The 19,993-nt window shown below is 36.9% G+C and overlaps 2 protein-coding genes across 7 annotated transcripts in view; one reads left to right on the top strand and one right to left on the bottom strand.

The window, feature by feature from the left end:
- Positions 1-2,079: 2,079 nt before the first annotated feature.
- Positions 2,080-19,993, bottom strand: part of LOC139811246 (TWiK family of potassium channels protein 7) — a 204,211-nt gene continuing 186,297 nt past the window's right edge. For all 6 annotated transcript variants that reach the window (XM_071775408.1, XM_071775404.1, XM_071775409.1 and 3 more), the window contains 3 exons: positions 10,739-10,944; positions 10,015-10,303; positions 2,080-9,732 (listed from right to left, as the gene is read on the bottom strand). In XM_071775408.1, the coding sequence (XP_071631509.1) occupies positions 9,452-9,732; positions 10,015-10,303; positions 10,739-10,944 (776 nt within the window). In that variant the 3' untranslated portion in view covers positions 2,080-9,451. The remainder of the gene's footprint in view (positions 9,733-10,014; positions 10,304-10,738; positions 10,945-19,993) is intronic.
- LOC139811245 (uncharacterized) lies at positions 14,646-19,645 on the top strand. Its single transcript, XM_071775403.1, has 4 exons — positions 14,646-14,723; positions 14,955-14,984; positions 15,146-17,015; positions 17,124-19,645. The coding sequence occupies exons 1-4, from the start codon at positions 14,646-14,648 to the stop codon at positions 19,160-19,162; spliced, it is 4,017 nt and encodes a 1,338-aa protein (XP_071631504.1). The 3' UTR covers positions 19,163-19,645.

Genomic DNA, 19,993 nt, shown 5'->3' with positions numbered 1-19,993 from the left:
CAAAAAATAAATAAAGTGTATTATAATATATTATTCCCCATATTTTTAAACTTAATAACTATAGGTATAAAAATTATAAATGTCTCTTTTTAAGTAAAGGATGTGTGAAATACGATTTTAATACTTTATATTGTATAAATAATGCAAAATATTATTTTAATTTTCAAAATTGGTAATGAATAATCGGGTATTATAATTTTTAATTACATTTAATTACTAAAAAGCTAATTAAAATAAGTGTTTTTGAAATCTGTATTGTAAAATATAACCCAATCGCAGTAATTTTTAAAATAATAAATACTACAGAATACAGAATACTTTACATAACAAATGTAAAATATCTTCTTTCGGAAATTGTGACGAATAAAAAAGTATTTATGCACTCTTAGTTTCTAAAAGAAAGAAAGAGAAAAACTCATACCGCTTATTATGCGCAAAAGAATCTACCTATATGGTATACGGGAAGAAAGGTAAAAATAGAAATGGAAGAGGATCGACGGTTATGTATCTTTGCCTTCTCAGCAATTTCGCACGGTTACATTCGAGATTTATGGTCCGATTTCGATTCCATTTCGCGCCGCGGTTTGTTTACTTATTGGCATCTAGAATATGTGCGCGGGCTGATGTTACGTCCAGGTTTGTATTGCTTCGATGCTATCATCCAGATTTATCTATTGTGCTATTGAGACGAGATGACAGCGCGGCGGAATGGAGATGATCACGCGATGCAAAATTCAGACGTCTTTCCATAAATTAACAACATCGAACTCAAATATTCATGAATATGAATACTACGATATTTTATGTACTTTGTGTCTTTTATACGGATATTAATGTACGCCTTTTGTATTTCGAACGAATATTTTATAATTAATTTGCAAAAACATTCCAAACATATAAGTTATTATTTTATATATTAATTAATTAATAAGTACTTTTAATACATATTCCTTGATAATTAATTATTATCGACAATATAATGAATTAATATTTTAAACAAACTTATTGTTAATTAATCAAGTATCTTTGATTCTTGCTAATACTTGTAAAACTTCCTTTTTTATTTCTACAGGTCACGGTATAGCAAGATTTGATGGTTTAATTTGAGAGTGTTCTATTGCACTAATTACGAAATCGCTTCTGCTTGTTGAATGGTAATTTAATTTACCGTATCGACCATATCTTACCAATCAATCACGATATATGAATTATTGTTGCACGGTATCTTTCACCGACAGGAACATTTCTATTACCATTATCGTTGCTTCTTAATTACTCCGAACGGCATTCGTATTTATCGCGTGATTAGGCCTTACATCGAATTATACAGAATTACGGCGATAAAAGATGGAAATCATTTTCAATCCGGTTGTATCACTGGATCGATAGGATATTGGCATCTGAAGCATATTGGCTTTAGTACCGTCTGCACTGCAAGTTGTAATCGCGAGCGAGATGTATTGCCCGGAGAAATTCATCTTTGCGTTAAGATGAATAATATTTTCGTGTATTTTAACAAATATAACGCACGTAATTATAAATATATATAATAAAATTCACGATTTTTATGTTTAAAGCGGTTGATGTTCAGTGTATATATATAAATCCATATCTTCAAATTCTTTACTTTTCAAATAATACTATTTTTTTTTTTTTAATTGAAGAAGAATTAAAAATACTTTATTTCTTAATCTTCTTGGCAATATATTTGCGACAAGAGTTAGTGGTGTCGTATTGGTGGTAAGATAAGGTATGTGCGAGTGAATGAGTGGAACGAATAAAGATTAACGATTAGACACAGATCGTTACACCGACGCATAATATTGTTGAAGATCAAAAGGTTGATTAGTTTATTCTAACGTACAACATAAAAATCAATCAGGCAAATTTTCATCATGGTCAATATATATATATGTATACCAACAGAAATTAAGAGCTATTGAAAGTTAGGATTTCAAAGAAAGTTTACGTATAACTGACGTTTGCGCGTATATAATGTAAGAGGATACTAAAATATATATACCGTACATAAAGAGACACTAAGGTAGTATGCGCAGACTACAGAATAAGAGGGCTGACTGAGATTTTTGATGTCTTCTTTATTATCTCCTATCGTAGGATACATTGCTTGACAAATGATTATACAGACGTACAATACCCAGCAAATCGTTCGCTTTGTATTTTACAATTTCGTCGGCCAATACTCCGCACCTCGTTCGCCCTCATAGCTATTTACAGAATATAATATAAGACTTTTAGTTTCGGTATATAACGTGGAATCTGAGAGACGATAGTATGTCCACCGTGTGTGTGTACGCCTATATATGTGCCCTTCTGACATCAATTCTTCCTGCATATATTTCGGATATTTCTTAAATAATCGATTTCTTTAAAAAACATTTTGAACACGGTAAAAATTATGCGTTATTTTTAGCATCGTCAGATCTTATCAAGACGGAAATCTTAAACTTCGTTACAGATGCTTGTGTATCTTCCAGGAATGTATGATCGTCGGAAAAAAAATGAGTTCATAAGCGAACCTCGGAAAACTTTAACTATGATTAATTCGCGGACACAGCAGGTCGCTTATAAGCGTATAGAAAACTTTGTTTTGATCGACGATGCGCCCGAAGTTTAGAGAATCAGACATTTATTAAGATTTCCTCTGCTCGCGCAAAGAATTATTGAGATGATTTATGAGCAGAACATGGAAAGGATTACTGTCGCATTGTACGTTACTTAGCAAACATCTTATATTTTTCTTTTCCAGAATTTTTGACAACAGTTTACAAATTTCGAAATTATTTATTCACTTAAAGCTTTTTGTAAATGAGATACCACCGTTAATTTTCCAAGAAAACGATTATTTATTGCAATATCTTTAGACGAACTCGATTATTTTGCTTTCTGATGTGTGTATGCTCTATTTAGAAAATAAAAGTGTATCTTATATAAAGTCTTGTTACGTACATCTTTAACGTAAAACAAGAAGAAGAATGAATATTCCTTAAATTCTATTAACGATAAAATCTCAAACACATGAATAAAATCAACCCAAATCCAACACGGACATTTCTTGCATATTTGCAACATTTAATTTCCTCTCACATTGACAAATTAAATAAGTTGATATCAATCGATATTACGATAATGGAAAATTTCCCAAGTTATTTGTTGTTGTCCAATAACAAGATCTAACAAGATTTTTTCCACATTCAATCTATTACATTCTAGGACAATATCGTATTTACAACCGTGAGCTTCAATGAAAGCGATCGACAAGCGAGTCATGACGAATACGACTCGAAATAACTGGACTTGACATTCTAACAATAAATACTAATATAATGTTATCGTACAATCATATATTGATGCTATGTACAAGTAATATTTCATTAACGTCATCGGCATGTATCGATATACTCACTTTATGAAACAAAGGGCTTGCAAGTTATTCGATTAAGTTATGCGTTATCTTATTAAAAATGGCATAATTAAATGCATAAATAAAAAAATGCACTTTTTATTTTACTTTAACATGACAGTAACTTAATAAACAGTTATAAATTTGTTATAATGAGATGGGAACGAAAATACATCAGAAATATGGATTTAGTAATACGCTTGATTACATTTAATATCAATTTGTGCTAAAATATTACATTATTACTGACGGCACATTTTTGTAAGACTTGCAATGTAGGACGGCAGGAGCAAATCTCGTTAATTCATTAATTACGAAAATTGAAATATCGTCAGGATATTGTTGCAACTCAGATACTTATAAATGAGATTTTACTTCTGAGATATCTCTCTTCCGAGATTTCCTCTCCTGCAATTTCTCCTCGATGGTTCGCTTCAGTGGTAACGATAATGATTCCTCTGGATAGCGAACACTTATTTATCTTAATGTTTGCCTTAAACTGAAATAAATACATAAATAATTATTTTATTTTTATGAAGAAATGTTATTAAATAATCTTTCACTGAGGATGTTCGAGCTATGAGGATAGGAACGAAATAAAACGAGATAAAAATGAATAAGTTAGAAGTAAGCACATTGATCAAATATTGCTAACTTTGTGCAAAGTGAGTTTGCTTTAATTTAGTAGTACTTTACTCAGGTCCTATGAAATGATAGTAGCCAGAAGTAGCAAGATCACTAATTGCCCTCGGTAGAAGCGCAATTGAGTATCAAGAGACATAGATTCGACTTTCTGAAGTTTTCGAAAACTCGACGGCTCACAGGCTGATTCACTCACAGAATGAATATGTAAGGCGACAGCAGAAAACCATTAATTCCATTAAGTCGGCTGTTGGAAGGTCGGGCAGGATTTGCTTTTCTTCCTCTTTTTTTTTTCCCCAAGGTTGAAACGCACCGATGAGGCTGAATCCCGTGGCGTTTGACTTTCATTGGATATTTCTCGTGCAAAATTGTCGCGCTAAAGTTTCGTGTCGACCATCGAGAGCTTTGAACTCGGTTATATTTCCCTGGAGTACGACAGAGGAAACCGGAACGTAAGGGCGAAAGATGAGGAGCTACATAGGAAAGAAAATCCTGTGAAAGGAGAGAAGCCGACCTGGACTTTTGCCGCGTTGGGACCTCATCCTGGACTCATAGACGGCGTTATATATGGACATAAAAAATTGCCGGCCACAATCTGCTATATATTGTAACGGTAATTATACTAATCTGGAAAAATAAGGTCGTTTTCTTTTGCTTCAATGCTTCTAAATTTTTATTTCATAATCTGTTATGCATGAAACTACAAATAAAATATACGAATGTGATACGAGAATAGAAATAGAATAGAAAAGTCTCTCTCACATTTTCAACCTTCTTCTTATTGAGAATGATATATTAAAAGTCCTCAGAAATACATATAATAATATATGCATAAAATTAATCTAATATAAAATCGCATTGAAGAGATATAATTAAAAATTTTTTAAGTGAAGTATGCAAGATTGCATAAAGTTTTTTCTTTATTTTTTTAACCTTCTTCATCATTCATGAGTAGCAAAGTGATGATGCGACAGGATATATATGTTTCCTTGATGTAGCCAAATTCACTTACATTTAACGAATTCAATATCCGCGTGAAAAGTTACGTCAAACTTTAATTCGCTTCACAAGTTCACCTTGTAAATGAGTCTATTATCTCGAGAGGAAACTTCGTGAAAGAATTAAAAGTGATCTAAAATAGCACGACTAAAAGAAAACTGTAAGTCCTAAGTACCATGCAAGAATATCGATTAATAAAACTTTAATCAGGGCGTTATGCAAAATATCGATCGCGCGAGATATCATTTTCTCTTTTTTTTTTTCGTGGTACCCTATCCTTAACCAAGGAATGCGGCGGCCAAACTTTTAAACATTTCCTCCGGCATTCGCAATCGTGACACGCCGGCGGTTATTGCACGATTCCTCGCGTACACGGGGACGTATATGGAAAGTTGTAAATAGATTCTCGCAACAAATCGCCGTAGCGCCAGCTTGGAGCAAGCGCCCCGCTTCGACTCGAACTCGAGTGTGAGGAAGTTTGTACGGGCGGGTAGGTTGGATCGATGGCTGGATGGCTTGGTACGAGCACCAAAGTAAAGTTTGTCTTGGCTGCCGGCCACGACCCTCCATCGAATCACCGACGGAGTGATAACGATAACTCTAGCAACTGCTCAAGCCAGTATCGATTGTCATTAGACACCGTACGAAATTCTCTCGCAAGTTGCACGGCGGGGTCCTACAGCCTTCTCAGCGATTCGCTCGGCGCTTTTAATATCGAGGTAACGTACGTACGATCGCTCGTATAAGTGAAGAGACGGCCGACAAAATCCCTTATACCGTATGATATGTTACAGGAAACAGAAGAAGGGACATTTTTTAAGTCGCTCCGGGACCATTTCGCTCCTCCGCGTCGTGCGTGACAAGATTTCGCGTCGGTTAGGCGCACTTTTTATTTTTACATCATACTCTCACAAAGAAAATTTATCTAGTATAAAAAAAAGTACAAGTTTTGAATTTAACATATATTTTATTCTAACATTATATTAGATTTTAAATTATATAATCTATATCCGCGTAAAGATATGTAAAGAATATTTAATATGGCAACATAGGTGTGGCATGCTTATTAATATTAATCGCCACGCGCACAGAGGTTGCCCCATACGCAACGAAAATAATCATTTACAGCTAATTCACAGTTATGCTTTGTTTTACGCACTTCTCGTAGACTATTCGAGTATCAATATGAAAGAACGGAGATTAGTCGTCCTAAACGCAATATCCTTAGGGATTAATGCTTATCCGTAAGTACCTTAGTTATTGTTCTTGAGCACAGAATTTGATTTCATTCATTCATTTGATTCCAGCGTCCAGCCGATGGCAGTATAACAAACAACACGTTGCTAATTATTATTACAATATTACAAGACTCGCTGACAATTATCGTTGAACAAACGATCGTTTCTCAACTCATTGAGTTGATATTACGATTAAAATATACCGTAGTTTTTTTTTGCGTATGCGAACAGTCAATATCTTTAAACGATTTCTCCACTTTAAATGTCGCTCATATCATTCTCGGAGAACGTGATCTTTGTTCAACGATAATCGGGTCGCTATCTTCACAGCTTTCCACGTACGGCAGTGTGATTGAAATTACAGTTTGGTAGAATCGCGAGGACGTAGGAAAAGTGACAGATCGATCGATAAACGGGTATGCGTGCGAGTAACCACGTACGTGTGTACCTTCAATCTGTCCGGAGCTAGACGCAAGGATCGATAGCTTAATTATGTTACAGACAAGAACGCGTTTTATACCTTGTGAACGCTTAAGTACGGAAATATAAAAAATCCTTACATGTCCCTATCTAAGTAGGCGTGTAGAAACGTTAAGTCGGTTCCCGTTCGCAAGACAGGACGTCCTCGAAATCTCATTGAATATTAAACGGATGAAATCCGCGGAAATATCGAATTCGCTCAAACGATTTCGCTCGTGTTATGATCGTTAAGGAATCGATGTCGAGCATAAACCCGACATTATTGGAAATTAATTTCACGAAAAAAATCCTATGGAAAAAAAATTCCCTCATGATTTAGGTACTGTAAAATTAATGATATTTTTATTCGAGAGATATGTTAATTCGCCGAAAACTCAGCCAAATCTACTGTTTTATTATGAATCAGACTTTCTGGATAATGGGTCGTAAAGCGAAGTGGTGAAGTACTTTCGATAACAACTATATCGATTCTCGAGGGATGATTTGACAAATCTTCAAAGTTTAAGATGCATTTTTGATGTGTACATTTTTGATGTGTACACGTTCTTTACTTATATTTATATAGAATTATTTTTAGAATTTTATCTTAGTATTTTGTTTTTTTTGCATGTAGTATCTTCAAGACACTGTGTTTTTAAGGCGTTATTTATATTGAAGAAATATCAATTTTTCAGTCGATTCCACGGCTTTCTTTAGGAAACACAGCAACGGTACGTGACGCGAATAAAGACGATAGGGAAATAAAAGAAGAGTTTCAACATTTCCGCGCACGAATAGCATACCGGCCGCGAATGAAATGCACTATTGCCTCTTGGGAAATTATTTTATGCCGGTCATTTGCTCTATTCATTTTATCGACGACGTAAACGTAATTTCCTGTCGTTAATGTCGGTACGCGAACGTCTGAGTCGTAATAGATAATTACTCATGGCTTCAGCTCCTGGAATTTTATACTCTTTGTGATTTCTTCAATTAATCCGTATTACTTTAAGCTACACGACGCAAAGCGTCGCAAAACTGCACTTACAAGCAGCGACTTTAAATGGCACATCTGTACCTTGGAATGCCATCTTTAATAATAATTTGTGCTCACTGAAAAAAAGTTTGGTTAGAATAACCTAAGGCTTGGTGAAATAGCTTCAACTAAAGGGTTTAGTGATTATGACGAAATATTTGGTTAATGTTAACCGAATTTGTTAACATTAACCAAATTTGTTACCATTAACCAAATATTTCGTCATAATCACTAAACCCTTTAGTTGAAGCTATTTCACCAAGCCTTAGGTTATTATAACCAAACCTTTTTTTCAGTGCTCTTAATCAGCATAAAGTAAACTTTGGCAACGTTATTTGCATTCAGCCTTTCGGTACGTAACATCCTGTTTTTATGAAAGCGGTAACTTCATATTCCAGCAATATGCAGCAAACATTTATTAAAGACACTTCAAAATTAACCTGGCAACGTCTGGTGGAAGTTCAAAAAATTTCTACGATATTTGAGAGACTTTGCCTGTCTTGATGCCTCTTACTTAGAACTTATATAATATACTGTATTTATAAAAAAAATACATAACGTGTCGTTATAAATAAATTACCTTTAAATCTTACAAACAGCCACTTTTACACAAGTAGAAAGTATCAATATTATATCACATTATCATGATTTTATTTTAATTATGATCGTAATATAAGTTTCAAGATGAAAGGAACAATGGAACTTATGAAATTTCAGAATTTTCATTTTTATGTCAATCTATTTATTGTTCTTGTCATATACGAGCGAAAATGAGAGCTATCTTGTATCGATTTCAAGGAGGATGTCTTACTTGCGCCAACGGTTCAAGCACTTATTTTTGAATTTTTTTGAACGTGTCCCAGATAGCGCTCTGTATACGCGTTCATTTATGCTCATTAGTATTATCACTGATGGATACGTATTAATGATTCCATCATTAATCGTTGAATCTAGACACGTAAAACAGTATATTAAGATAGTGTAAAAAACGTTACAACATAAAAAACATCGTACACAATCGTTTATCACATCACGACGATATTAGTAGATAACTATATGAAGTTGCTAATTGGAATTTTCTAAATTCACATTGGAAAATTACACAACACTATATCTATGTTCCTAATAAAAAGAAACGAAGATATAAAGTTTACGGGCAATTTTAACAGACACGTTATTTTCGTGATTTTATTAAAGTTGTTAGCGTGTCTTAACTGTAAATTCAACGTTAATAATAGATTCAACAAAAACGTCTTTTCATCGCGATCTGACGATTTAGCATATATAACGTGTCATATATACCTATCCATCTGGGTTACGATCCGTAAAAACGCTGCTGGGTAATCTCCAATTGATTGAACCCGGCCGCCGGACTGCCAATCTCCGGAAATCCGCGTCCAAGTTTCACATTTCCGTATTTTCCTCGGCCTCCTCGTCGACCTTGGGCAACATATAGACGGCAGAGATCGGCGGGACGTGATCCTCGAGTTTCAGGATCGGCTTGCAATCTCTGGTAACGTCCACCTGATTGAAAGTGTCCTTCAGAATGTTGATCTCGTTTTCGTGCGCGAATATATTGGTGGGTGGTTCCGTGCCACATATATTGTTCTCGTCGGTGCCGTTCCTGTGGCACAGATTGCCCGACGGAAATTGTCACGAGGTCAGCGCGAACGGGTCCGTTGATAGCTCGTCTACGGACGAGCTCGGCTTCACCGGCTCCTGCTTGTCCGTTTGGTGACTCAGCCGATGGACGATCTCGTCGTGGAGGATGTTGAAGCACATCGCCGTCAAGGCCATCCCTGACATTATGTAGCAGGAGCAGAACCAGACCGTCACGTTTCTCGAGTCGGCGAGGGTGTGACGAGGATAAGAACCGGGCACCATGTCGCCGAAGCCGATAGTGCTCAGGCTCATGAAGCAGAAATAGCTCGCGTCTAGATGTGGAAGAAGCGCTAGCCGTTAACTTTCAAAGAAGGTACAAGCTTTATATCTATACATATATCGTGTTTACGTATATTGCGCACTGCGTATATTACGTCGCAGAATTTATGCATGCCAATCTGATATGAGAAAATACGGCCGCGTTAATTTCGAAGCGCTTTGAGGCTCACCGAGATATGTTCATATCGCGGAAACTATCGGAATTCATGTCGAGAAGTGACGCAACACTGAACACAAAGTTTATGAGGTTTTTTCCCGACATGCATGGGACTTACCTACGAATGACCAACCGTCCAATTTGTGCAGGGTGAATGCTCCGGCAATGATGTAACACAGCATCGCGCCGAGACAGATACTGATTGGCGCGAGTATGGTGACGTTCGGCCTGTCGCCCGAACCGAGACTCGACACCTCGTCTTTCGGGCTGGCCTTAATTTCCACGGTGCTGGTGAACGTAGATGCATTCGCGCGAACGTAAAAGGGCTCCTGCAGCTGTAGCTGTTGCTGCTGTTGCTGCGCCAGTTCCTCCTGCTGCCGCTTCTTTCTCATTCGCCGCTCTTTCTCCTGTATGTACGAGAAAATACCCGAAAATGGAAAATCCGTTCATATCTGCGCGTCAACACACGTGAATGACCATTCTACACGTGTGCCAATTACATTCATGTTGCATCGCAACATTTTCGAGTGAACGCCAACATCGTTTACACTCTTGTGTTTCGAGTACCGGGTTTCGAAGGCTGATCCAATTTTATTTGAATAGCGCTCTAACAATAACCAATCAATACTACGGTGGCGATTAATCCTTATCGATCGTACAGGACATGCGTATCCTGCCCGACATAGACTATGCATATGTCGAGCTGATGCGACACATACATTTCCCATCACGTACACCCGGCTTGTTCAACAATTGAGAAAGACCGTATCACTGGCAATCTGTGACTGAATTTTTTATCGGCTAACGATGCGAAAATTTCGGCAAGGCATGCCATCGCTAACCTGCATCCGCCTCTCGTCGTAGCAACAGTAGCCGCAATTCGAGCAAAGGCAACAGCAAAGAGCACGTGTGAAGACGCCTCTGGCGCATCTCGACAGGAGACCTCCCGCGCTAGACAGGTAGACCAGGGTCAAGGGTATACCAAGACTGGCGTAGCCCATCGTAGCAATTTTGCCCCAAGTGGATTTCGGTGCGATACTTCCGCAACCTGTGAACACGGAATGGGAAAGAAATTTAAGTTTATCAAGAATCTCGAAATCAATAAAAGATAATCGGAACATGAAGTATATACTGCGATGATATTTATAGAGATATTTCTTTCAATGAGGAGAGTGGTTCTATTGTACAATACAATGGCGATATTACAGCGGAAAAAGAACGGCGATAGAACCGCGACAGTCAATTTCTCGCACAATGTTAGCTTTCCGGATACTTAAAGGATAATATCCGCGGTGGTTTGCTCACGCTAATTAACCACCGCGGTAATAAGAACTTTGTGTAATATGGGATCACGAGTATATTGATCACGAGTAAATGTGTGTACGCGCGCGGACACATTTGTGTACATATGTATTGCGCGTATGTACACATATAAGCACCAGAGCACCTTGAGTTTGTACAGGATATGATGCGGAAAATATTCCCTTCTAGTCCCGAGATCATTTTTATCAGTGGGTCTAAAATCCTGAATAAAAATCAAATTCATTATCGTTTATCCCAACGATTTTGCTCGGAATAATTCTGGCGCAAGTTTTCGTATTACGATTCATATCCCGCGAGGAATATATTAAGCCGAAATTGATTAAGTTTCGGAAAATCAATATCTAGGTCAACGGTAAACCCTCGCGCGAGAAGTTGAAACATAAAGCGTAAAATTCGTAGAATTTCTTCGGTATCGTAAAAGCTTAAGTTTCGGCAAACGTCGATCAATCGTAATCTCCAAAAGCGATTCTCGCGATCGAGCGGCGGAATTTACAGTGCAGCAGCAGCGTCCAATCGGAGGTTGCTATCGGGGGATGAATAAAAATATCTACGGAGAAAAACTTAACTAGAGTTTTTTTTTTCAATTTCGCAAAACAATCAAAAGCGCTGTTTGATCAAGATACGAAGCTTTAATAAATTTCGACCCGTATCGCTGCAATGCAGGAAGGGAGACGAGCTGCATTAAAAGACTATTTTTCCTGTTGTTGATTTATAACATAAAATTTATCTGGTGACAGCTAATCGTTATCTCGAGTTTGTAGGAATAAACAGCGATATTTATATACAATATATTGCCAGAGAGAAATGTCAATACTGTTGACATCTAGCATTACTTCAGTTATTTTGTCATAAAAATTTTTTATGATATTAATTATTGCAAATTTCTCACAAAACAAATTATTCAAACGGATGATGCACTTTCTGTCATAAAAAATACAGACACTTTTGACAGTATATATCGTGGATTAGTACGTTTAGTATACCGCGTGCTATGTACGATAATAAATATCCATTTATATTTTTTAGCAAGAGATGTGTAGGAACCGCAGTTAAGAATCATAAAGACCTCGTATATTTCTCTTATAAAATATTTTTTATCATATATGAGTAACAAGTTTCACTCATTTGTATGTGTGCATATGTGCGCATGTATCGCTAAAGCTTTTGATAAAATATTAACGTTTATATGTTCTAAGTTGTTTACATCAATTAATTTTACTACCATGACGCGAAAGTTTCGCAGGCAGCGAAAGCAGAGCAGGGCAGCGGCAACAGCAGCAGCAAGAGTAACAGCAGCTTTAAAGCTCTCTATTTTACGTACAATCCTGATTATACACGATCCCCATTTTTCCAAACAGAATAATACGTTAAGTATCGTGGGGCTATTTTATCGCCGACAAACAGCGTCATTAATCTCCGCGAGATAAATAGAGGCTCATTCTTCCGCGGAAATGCGAGAAAAACGATATCTTTCCCAAAAACGCGCGAGCTTTTAGCTCTCGGCGCGGAGCTGCCGTATATTTGCGCATCGTTCAATCCCAATCCCGACAGGTCGACCTTATACGGACGAGAGCGATGGAAGCAACATAGAAGCGCAATATGTAGTTGCGCGCGCGCGCGTTTCGTGAGTCAATCCAAAAAATTACGTGCGCGTAGAATAAAAGGGACGGCGATGGAAAGAGAGTGGAAGAGAAACCGTTGCGCGGAGCGCGAAAGTCCTGACGGGACCTGAAAAAGCGCTCTCGGCCGAGATGCGGCGCGAATCGATTGCTCGATGCCGCTTAAGATAATGGATCGCCTATCGGAATTGCCCCCCGGTACGTATATGATAGTGGCAGTCGGCTGCATCGAGCATCGCCGATGGAATTGCAGCCGCGGAAGCTCCGCGGAGCGATCGCGAAGGCCTATTCGTCACTGTCCCGCCACCTTATCGTTTCACGACGGCGCGACCCTTTCGGTCGCCAGTTATCTGTTGTCATTTGTTAGGGGACACAGTAGATTGTCAGCTTCGGTTTTATTGGCCGACCGAGTAAAAATACACTGCGCTCAATCAAAAGAGTGGCGGTGCGCTTTGTCGCGAGTAACGGCTACATGTTGAGTATCTTATTTCAAGCGGTTACGTCTATATCTACAGAAAAGACATAAAATTACTTAGAACATATAATATAAGACTGTAAATTAGACGTTGAACTTATATGAGCGTCGTTAGTATTATTGCTGTTGTATTATTGCGTTTTCTAATTACAATAAGCTCCTACGACGGTGATTATTATATTGCAATGGACATACCAACTAATCAACTACTGCGATAATAACTTTATGTAACGTATCATATAAGTAAATTGATCCGTGCGAACATACATGCGCGTGTACGCGTAAATATAAATGTTTTTGAGATAAATTTGCCTAGAGAATAGTGTGGAAAATAGTTCTCTTCAGCCTTGAGATCACTTTTATTGATAGAAAAGTGTTAGTACGGTCGCTTTCACATGGAATCGTGGCACGGGGAAGCAATCAGTTCCAAAAGATATATTGAAAACAATCTGTGAGATAACGAAGAAACTAACGAAAATTTGATGCACCAGTGGCAATTCCGCGAAGTGCGAATATTTTGATGAGCGAATTTTTCAAACAAGATGATCAATTTTTGTGTTTTTCCAGCATTCGTATTTATTCTGTGTATATTTCCCGCATGAGATATTTATATTGTCTCTCGCGCAATCATACACAGTGATTAATTTTTTTCAGTGATTAATCCATCGAACCGAGATAGATGGATATATTTTTTTATGTAACATCGAAGTCGTGTGGTTTGCTGTAACAAATGTGCTCCTAATCATACCTAATTATTTAATAATTAAATGCCGTCATTACGATGTGTCGAGTTTCAAAATTTTGGCAAAATCTATATTTTGCACAACCAAATCAAATGACAATCCGAGAATTAAATTCCGCGATAGAAATTCGATGGCGGAACAATCTCTTTGTAACATAAAAGTAATACAGCATCTGGTCGTTTAAAGATGGTATCAAGAATAATAAATCAAACAAGCGTATCTCATCTCGCTCGATGCTCAAACCAACCAAGTCGAAGGAACTGGTGGGAGAGAAATATCGAACGTACGGAACAGTAAAATTTAATTATCAGTTAGCAATAACATGCGCTTGCTGAGTTACTCATTCTCAGCCGGCGGTCGCGTACACGCACCTACATAATTCTAACCCATGGCAATTCGATTGTTGTTCCATATAAAGGCACCGCCCTCGTTAAAGCTTACCTCAGTCGTCGTGGTGTGCTGCGAGACGCAGCGATTTTTAAATCCAACAGAATATTGTGTAATGTGAAACGTTTTACACGTATAAACAACGATCGAATATTTTATACGATTCCATTTGGCTTGATTCGGCCACATAACTTTCTGCAAAATGATAGTGAAAAATGTAATAACTATTATTTTCGTCGTCATAACTGGAACAGCATTCGTGCGATGTGCAGTTGCGGCAGTAAGTTTATTATGTTGACACGAACTGTTAACATTTCGACAAATATATAGTGATGCTGGATACAATATAGTGATTATTTGCTAATTAGATACGTACATTATAATTTTGATAATCTGTATAAATGACTGTGTATAAAGCGAGTAAAATTGTTAGCTTTTTAAAACTAAGTTACGTATTATATTTTGTTAGGTAAAATAATTTTTAGTGATATTTGATTTATTTTATTTTCAGGGCAAACACCGTCCAAAATTAAAAAAAGAAGTAAGTGTGAAAATATATAACTTTTTTTCAAAATAATATAGTTTAAAAATGGAATAAGATAACAAAGTTATATACATGAGTTTTGTTTGTTATTATTTAATTATCTATTTCTATTATATATCGTAATTTATTGTGACGATAAAAGATATTTCTGATTGAAGGGAATTGGGCACAAATCAAATAACGAAGATGTTCTACTACGTGCTCTTTCGGACTTCGGCGTCGTACGAAGATCTTTGAATCCGGTGCTGTTTGAACAGTATTCAAGTAGCAGTATTCAATACCTGAAAGATGAACAAAATATTCCGAATGGCGATAACAGGAAGAACGTAGTAATAGAGAAATTAAAATCGTCAGTGACATTCCGTGATAACATACTCCATATCTTCTCGTATTTGCTCCACGGTCTTGAAAGCGGAATGACGGAAGAACAATATACATCATTGCAGACGCTTTACGAGTTCTTCAAGAAAAAGATGGTTTATATGTATAATTTATTACCGATTTTATCTAAATTAGATACCACAGACAAGAATCAACAGACAAGTGTCATATTGTCGTCGGTGACAAAAAATCTACCATCTTATATTCAATGCACAGCTAAATACTTGACCAACGAGATCGAATTGAATAGAATCGATTTAAATACGTTACTAAAACCAACAGAATTTGAGACGTTTAATTATCTTGCCGATATCGATTTAGACACAGTCTCGAAAGGTAAAATTAAAAACGAAGAAACGATAGGATATGACAAACACTCGAATATCACTCAGAAAGCTCTTGGTCCGGTGTTCGTAAAACTTCTTAACAATCTACAAACAAAGAAGCAGCCTTTGTCGCAAGAATTATTCGGTTTGATACTGATAAACTTACCAAACCCTAGCGATGATCCCGTATTGGAAGAAAACGTCAGATTTCTGTACGATTTAACTAAAAATAATATCATCGACTATAATGATTGGGATTCGATTGGAAAGGAACCCGTTGGCAATGACGCTTATACACTTGTCTTTTCTGTCCTAACTAAAATTCTCAATTCAAACGTACCAATGATCATAAAGGACGCCGCGGGTTACGTGTACCATCACTTGAAGGTTGTAACAGTTCCATCTTACTATAATTCGAACTTCAAATATATGAATCATTTGACTGAAAAAGACATAGATGTAGGAATGCTGCTCTCAGCAATTATTCCCCAAGATTTTGATTCGGATGCGGTTCTCATGAAAAATAGTTTACTAACGTACTTCATGCACAATTATAAGAACGAGGACATGAATAAAATTCTCAAGGGATTCAACAAATTTGCCTACAGCGATCCCTTAGATCTTCTCTTGGCATTCATAACGAGACTTACGAATCGCGTTCCAAGCTTTCCAAATTCACACATGCTACAACAGCCGGCCACAACTCTGCTACCAGCGTTAATCATGAAAAGATATTCCAGAATTTTCACACCGTTTGTGTCACCTGAAGTTGATGTACTGATACTTTTGGAATCTGTGAAGACCCCTGATGCGGATCAAGTACTTCAGTCGACCGTAGATTCCATAAAGCTTGAGTTAATTGCACAGCCGGAAACAGCCGTGCTTTTGAGTACCTTGATACCAACGGAGAAAAGCAAATGCCTGACACCTAAACAGTGTTTGATGAATACGTTTTCCCAGGTACACAAATTACAAAATAATATACCTTTCACATTAATAACGAAAATTCAAAATGTAGCGTATATTCTGAAGACAACTTCACCGCCTCAGCATCAATCGCAAGGCCCTATAAAACCAGTAGATGTAAATCTCTATCTAGACCGGGAAAAACCGGTAAACCTGGCAATCGAGACAGATACTACGTATACGAACAATGTGCCAAGTGGCTTCAACGGAGTTCCGTACATATGGAACATAGATAAATATGTTGGTAAAGTTCCCGGTGCCGCTGTACAAGAATTCGAGCAAGTTGGAACTCCAGAATGGAAAGTTCCTACACATATCGACTCTGCAGAAGTAAAGGTGGAATCATCAATCCACGGTGCACGTTCTGCTACGACAGGCCAAGCACAAGTCACCAAGACAAGAGTCACCGAAGGAAAAATTACCGGAGCAAAAGTCACCGGAGAAAGAGTCACAGGAGCAAGAGTCACAGGAGCAAGAGTCACAGGAGCAAGAGTCACAGGAGCAAGAGTCACTGGAGCAAAAGTTACCGAATCACATGCCACTGAATATATATCTGCTCGAGAAGATACATCACACCGGCCCTTAACTATGAAACCTTCGTTAACGTCAATATCTCACGTTCCTTCTCTGGTTACTTATATTCCAACGCAGAAACCACATCTCTCAAAAAAGAAGCCCCAATATACAGGATCTGAAAGAGAGAGTATTGTTGAAGAATATAATTCTGAAATAGAATATACTCCGGAACATTTAGAACATAGTTCAGAATTGACTATTTATGAAAATATACCACCAGTGTTTGTAACTGCAAGTGAGGAGCTTGAGGCTCGCGGTTCTTCACAGAAAGAAGTGAGTACTAAAAAAATCACAACGAAAAAATCTACCAAAGCAACAAGGAAATTATATACTAAACCACAACTTTCACGGAGGGTGGAAGAGAAAGTGAGTAACGAGAATGTATCAAGTGCGATAGTATTACCTCCTACTATAGACACTGATCTGCCTCTTAAAGTGCAAATATCCAATAGTGGCGTCCCAGTTGTAACGACGGTGGAAATGGAAAGTTACACCTCGGAAGAACGTGAAATTATTTTACCAGATATCAAGGAACTTCTGAAATCGGCGGAAACAACTGGTTTCATGCAATATAGCGGTACACCAATAAGTACTCAAGTATTACAACCATTGTCTACCATATTTGGCAAAAATTACGTTAAGAAGATCTTGAAGGATGTGGATACGACAGTTTATCCCACGAATATTGCATTGTTGTCAGCAGTACTTAAGAAAGCCGCGACTTATCCGGAAGTAACGAAGAATACGGATTTGATAAACTATATTCATAAATATATCGCCAGTATAGAATATGTCAGCTCAACGATATTATTACCCATCGTAGCTTCGTCGGAGAAATTGGTATCAAATGTCGTGTATTCCACGTTTAATCCGAACGACTTGACCCACGGTAGTATTGGCGAACATCCACCCGATGAACAGTTATCCGACAGTGTCACTGTACCTATCGTCAATCCTAAGATATTGTTGCAGTCTATAAATCCATCTAATCCTTACGCTGATCTGCTGCCTACTTTAGAAGAAGAGGACACGCTTGCGATAACAATACAACCTCTCAAAATGATTTTCACGTCTTCGAAGATTCAGGAAATACTTGGGCCAGATTTTGAACCATTGGTGTATCCAAATAAAGGGGCACTTTTGATAACGCTCTTGCACAAACTACAAAAAAGTAAAATAATTCAATCAAACCCGAAGCTGAAATCCTTAATTGATATTTATGTACAGGCTATCGAGGTACCATCGATAAGCACTCAAGTGTCTGAAGATAAACTCGTGAAGATGATGTCCGAAACTACAGGTCAGTGGCAGCCTGAACTAACAAGTTTGACTGTTGCTCTTCCAACAGCCCGTAATGATGACGAATCCGTCATGATAGAAGAGCTAGAGAAATTCCTCGCGGATCCAACTCTTTTGGAAAAATTGCATGTAGAAAAACCACCATTAACTATGTCTCGTGGAGACCTTTTGCACAAAATTATTCAGAGTGCATTGTCCGGTAAAATACATCTCGAGAAACGACTTCTGAAGACACTTAGATACTACAAAGACAAGGTGGAATTCACCGATATGGGTGCCTTGCCCATCATGTGGATGTGGGTCGAAACGTACGTAGTTAAGGCTGAAGTGCAACTAGGCAACATGATTCAGGAGACGGTGAACTTCGATCAATTGACGTACAAGGAGAAACTAGCGTATAACGACCTAATTACATACCTCGCTCAAAATCCCAATCTTCTTCAAGACAACGAAGACTTCGATTTCGAGAAGTATAGGACACAAGGGCAATTTATTACAGGTTTATTCAAGCACTTGCTGAAGAAGCCGGAGGTTAATATTAAGATTAAAAAGGACATTCAAGTAATACTTCCGCGCGTAACGCAAACTGGAGCAGGCGCAATCGCGATGCCAAGTTTTTCTTTTTAAAAAGAATTATATTTTAAAAGATTTATTAATTAAAATGTAATTCACTAATTAAAGTGCTCTAATTAGACAAGATTTACAAGAAATAGGAAATGAGTACAGATACATCTGAAAAGACAAGTATATGTTTTATAATAAAGAATTAACCCGAGATATTCTTTATTTGTAGTACTAAACAATTTGCCATATTAAATATGATCTTATTTAATATTATCTTATCTTAGAATTTTTAATATTGCATATTGTGCACATAAAATCGATTATATAATTTAAGACTTTGAAAAAAAAAACATGTAAGCCTGTTTAGTGCAATTTGTAAAAAAAAGAAGAAAATAGAAAAGAGAGAAATATTGACAATTTTATGTATATTTGTTAAGTTATATAAAACAGACTTATAGTAATTTTGTACTAAATAATTTCAGTTAAATTCTCTTTTATTAACAAAATTGACTCCTTCATTAACAAGCAGTTCTCAGCGAAGTTTGAGATTGATAGCTTTTCGGTAAGTGACGAGTATTCGTAAATTCTACATAGCAAGTAGAACATTTAAAAATTCATGCACTTTAAAAAGACATTCAAGGCGTTCCAAATCGAACATTTATTTCCCTTTCAATCCTTGCAACTGCAGATATAAATGTATACATATGGGAAAGTAATTTCTCTCATTTACAGCTTTAATTTTTCTTGAACACAGTGTTTTATATACTACTACCTAACTGTAATTATATTTTTACGAGCATCAATTTCATAATAGAGATTCAATTATTTTTTATTCCCTAAAAATATCAATAACAGATTAATTAATTTATGTTGAAGTGTACAAATGTAGATGAA

This window comes from Temnothorax longispinosus, chromosome 4 (genome assembly GCF_030848805.1).
Source record: "Temnothorax longispinosus isolate EJ_2023e chromosome 4, Tlon_JGU_v1, whole genome shotgun sequence".
NCBI lineage: Eukaryota > Metazoa > Arthropoda > Insecta > Hymenoptera > Formicidae > Temnothorax > Temnothorax longispinosus.
The sequence above is the reverse complement of the archived record's forward strand: the minus strand, read 5'-3'. Positions and strand labels throughout refer to the sequence as shown.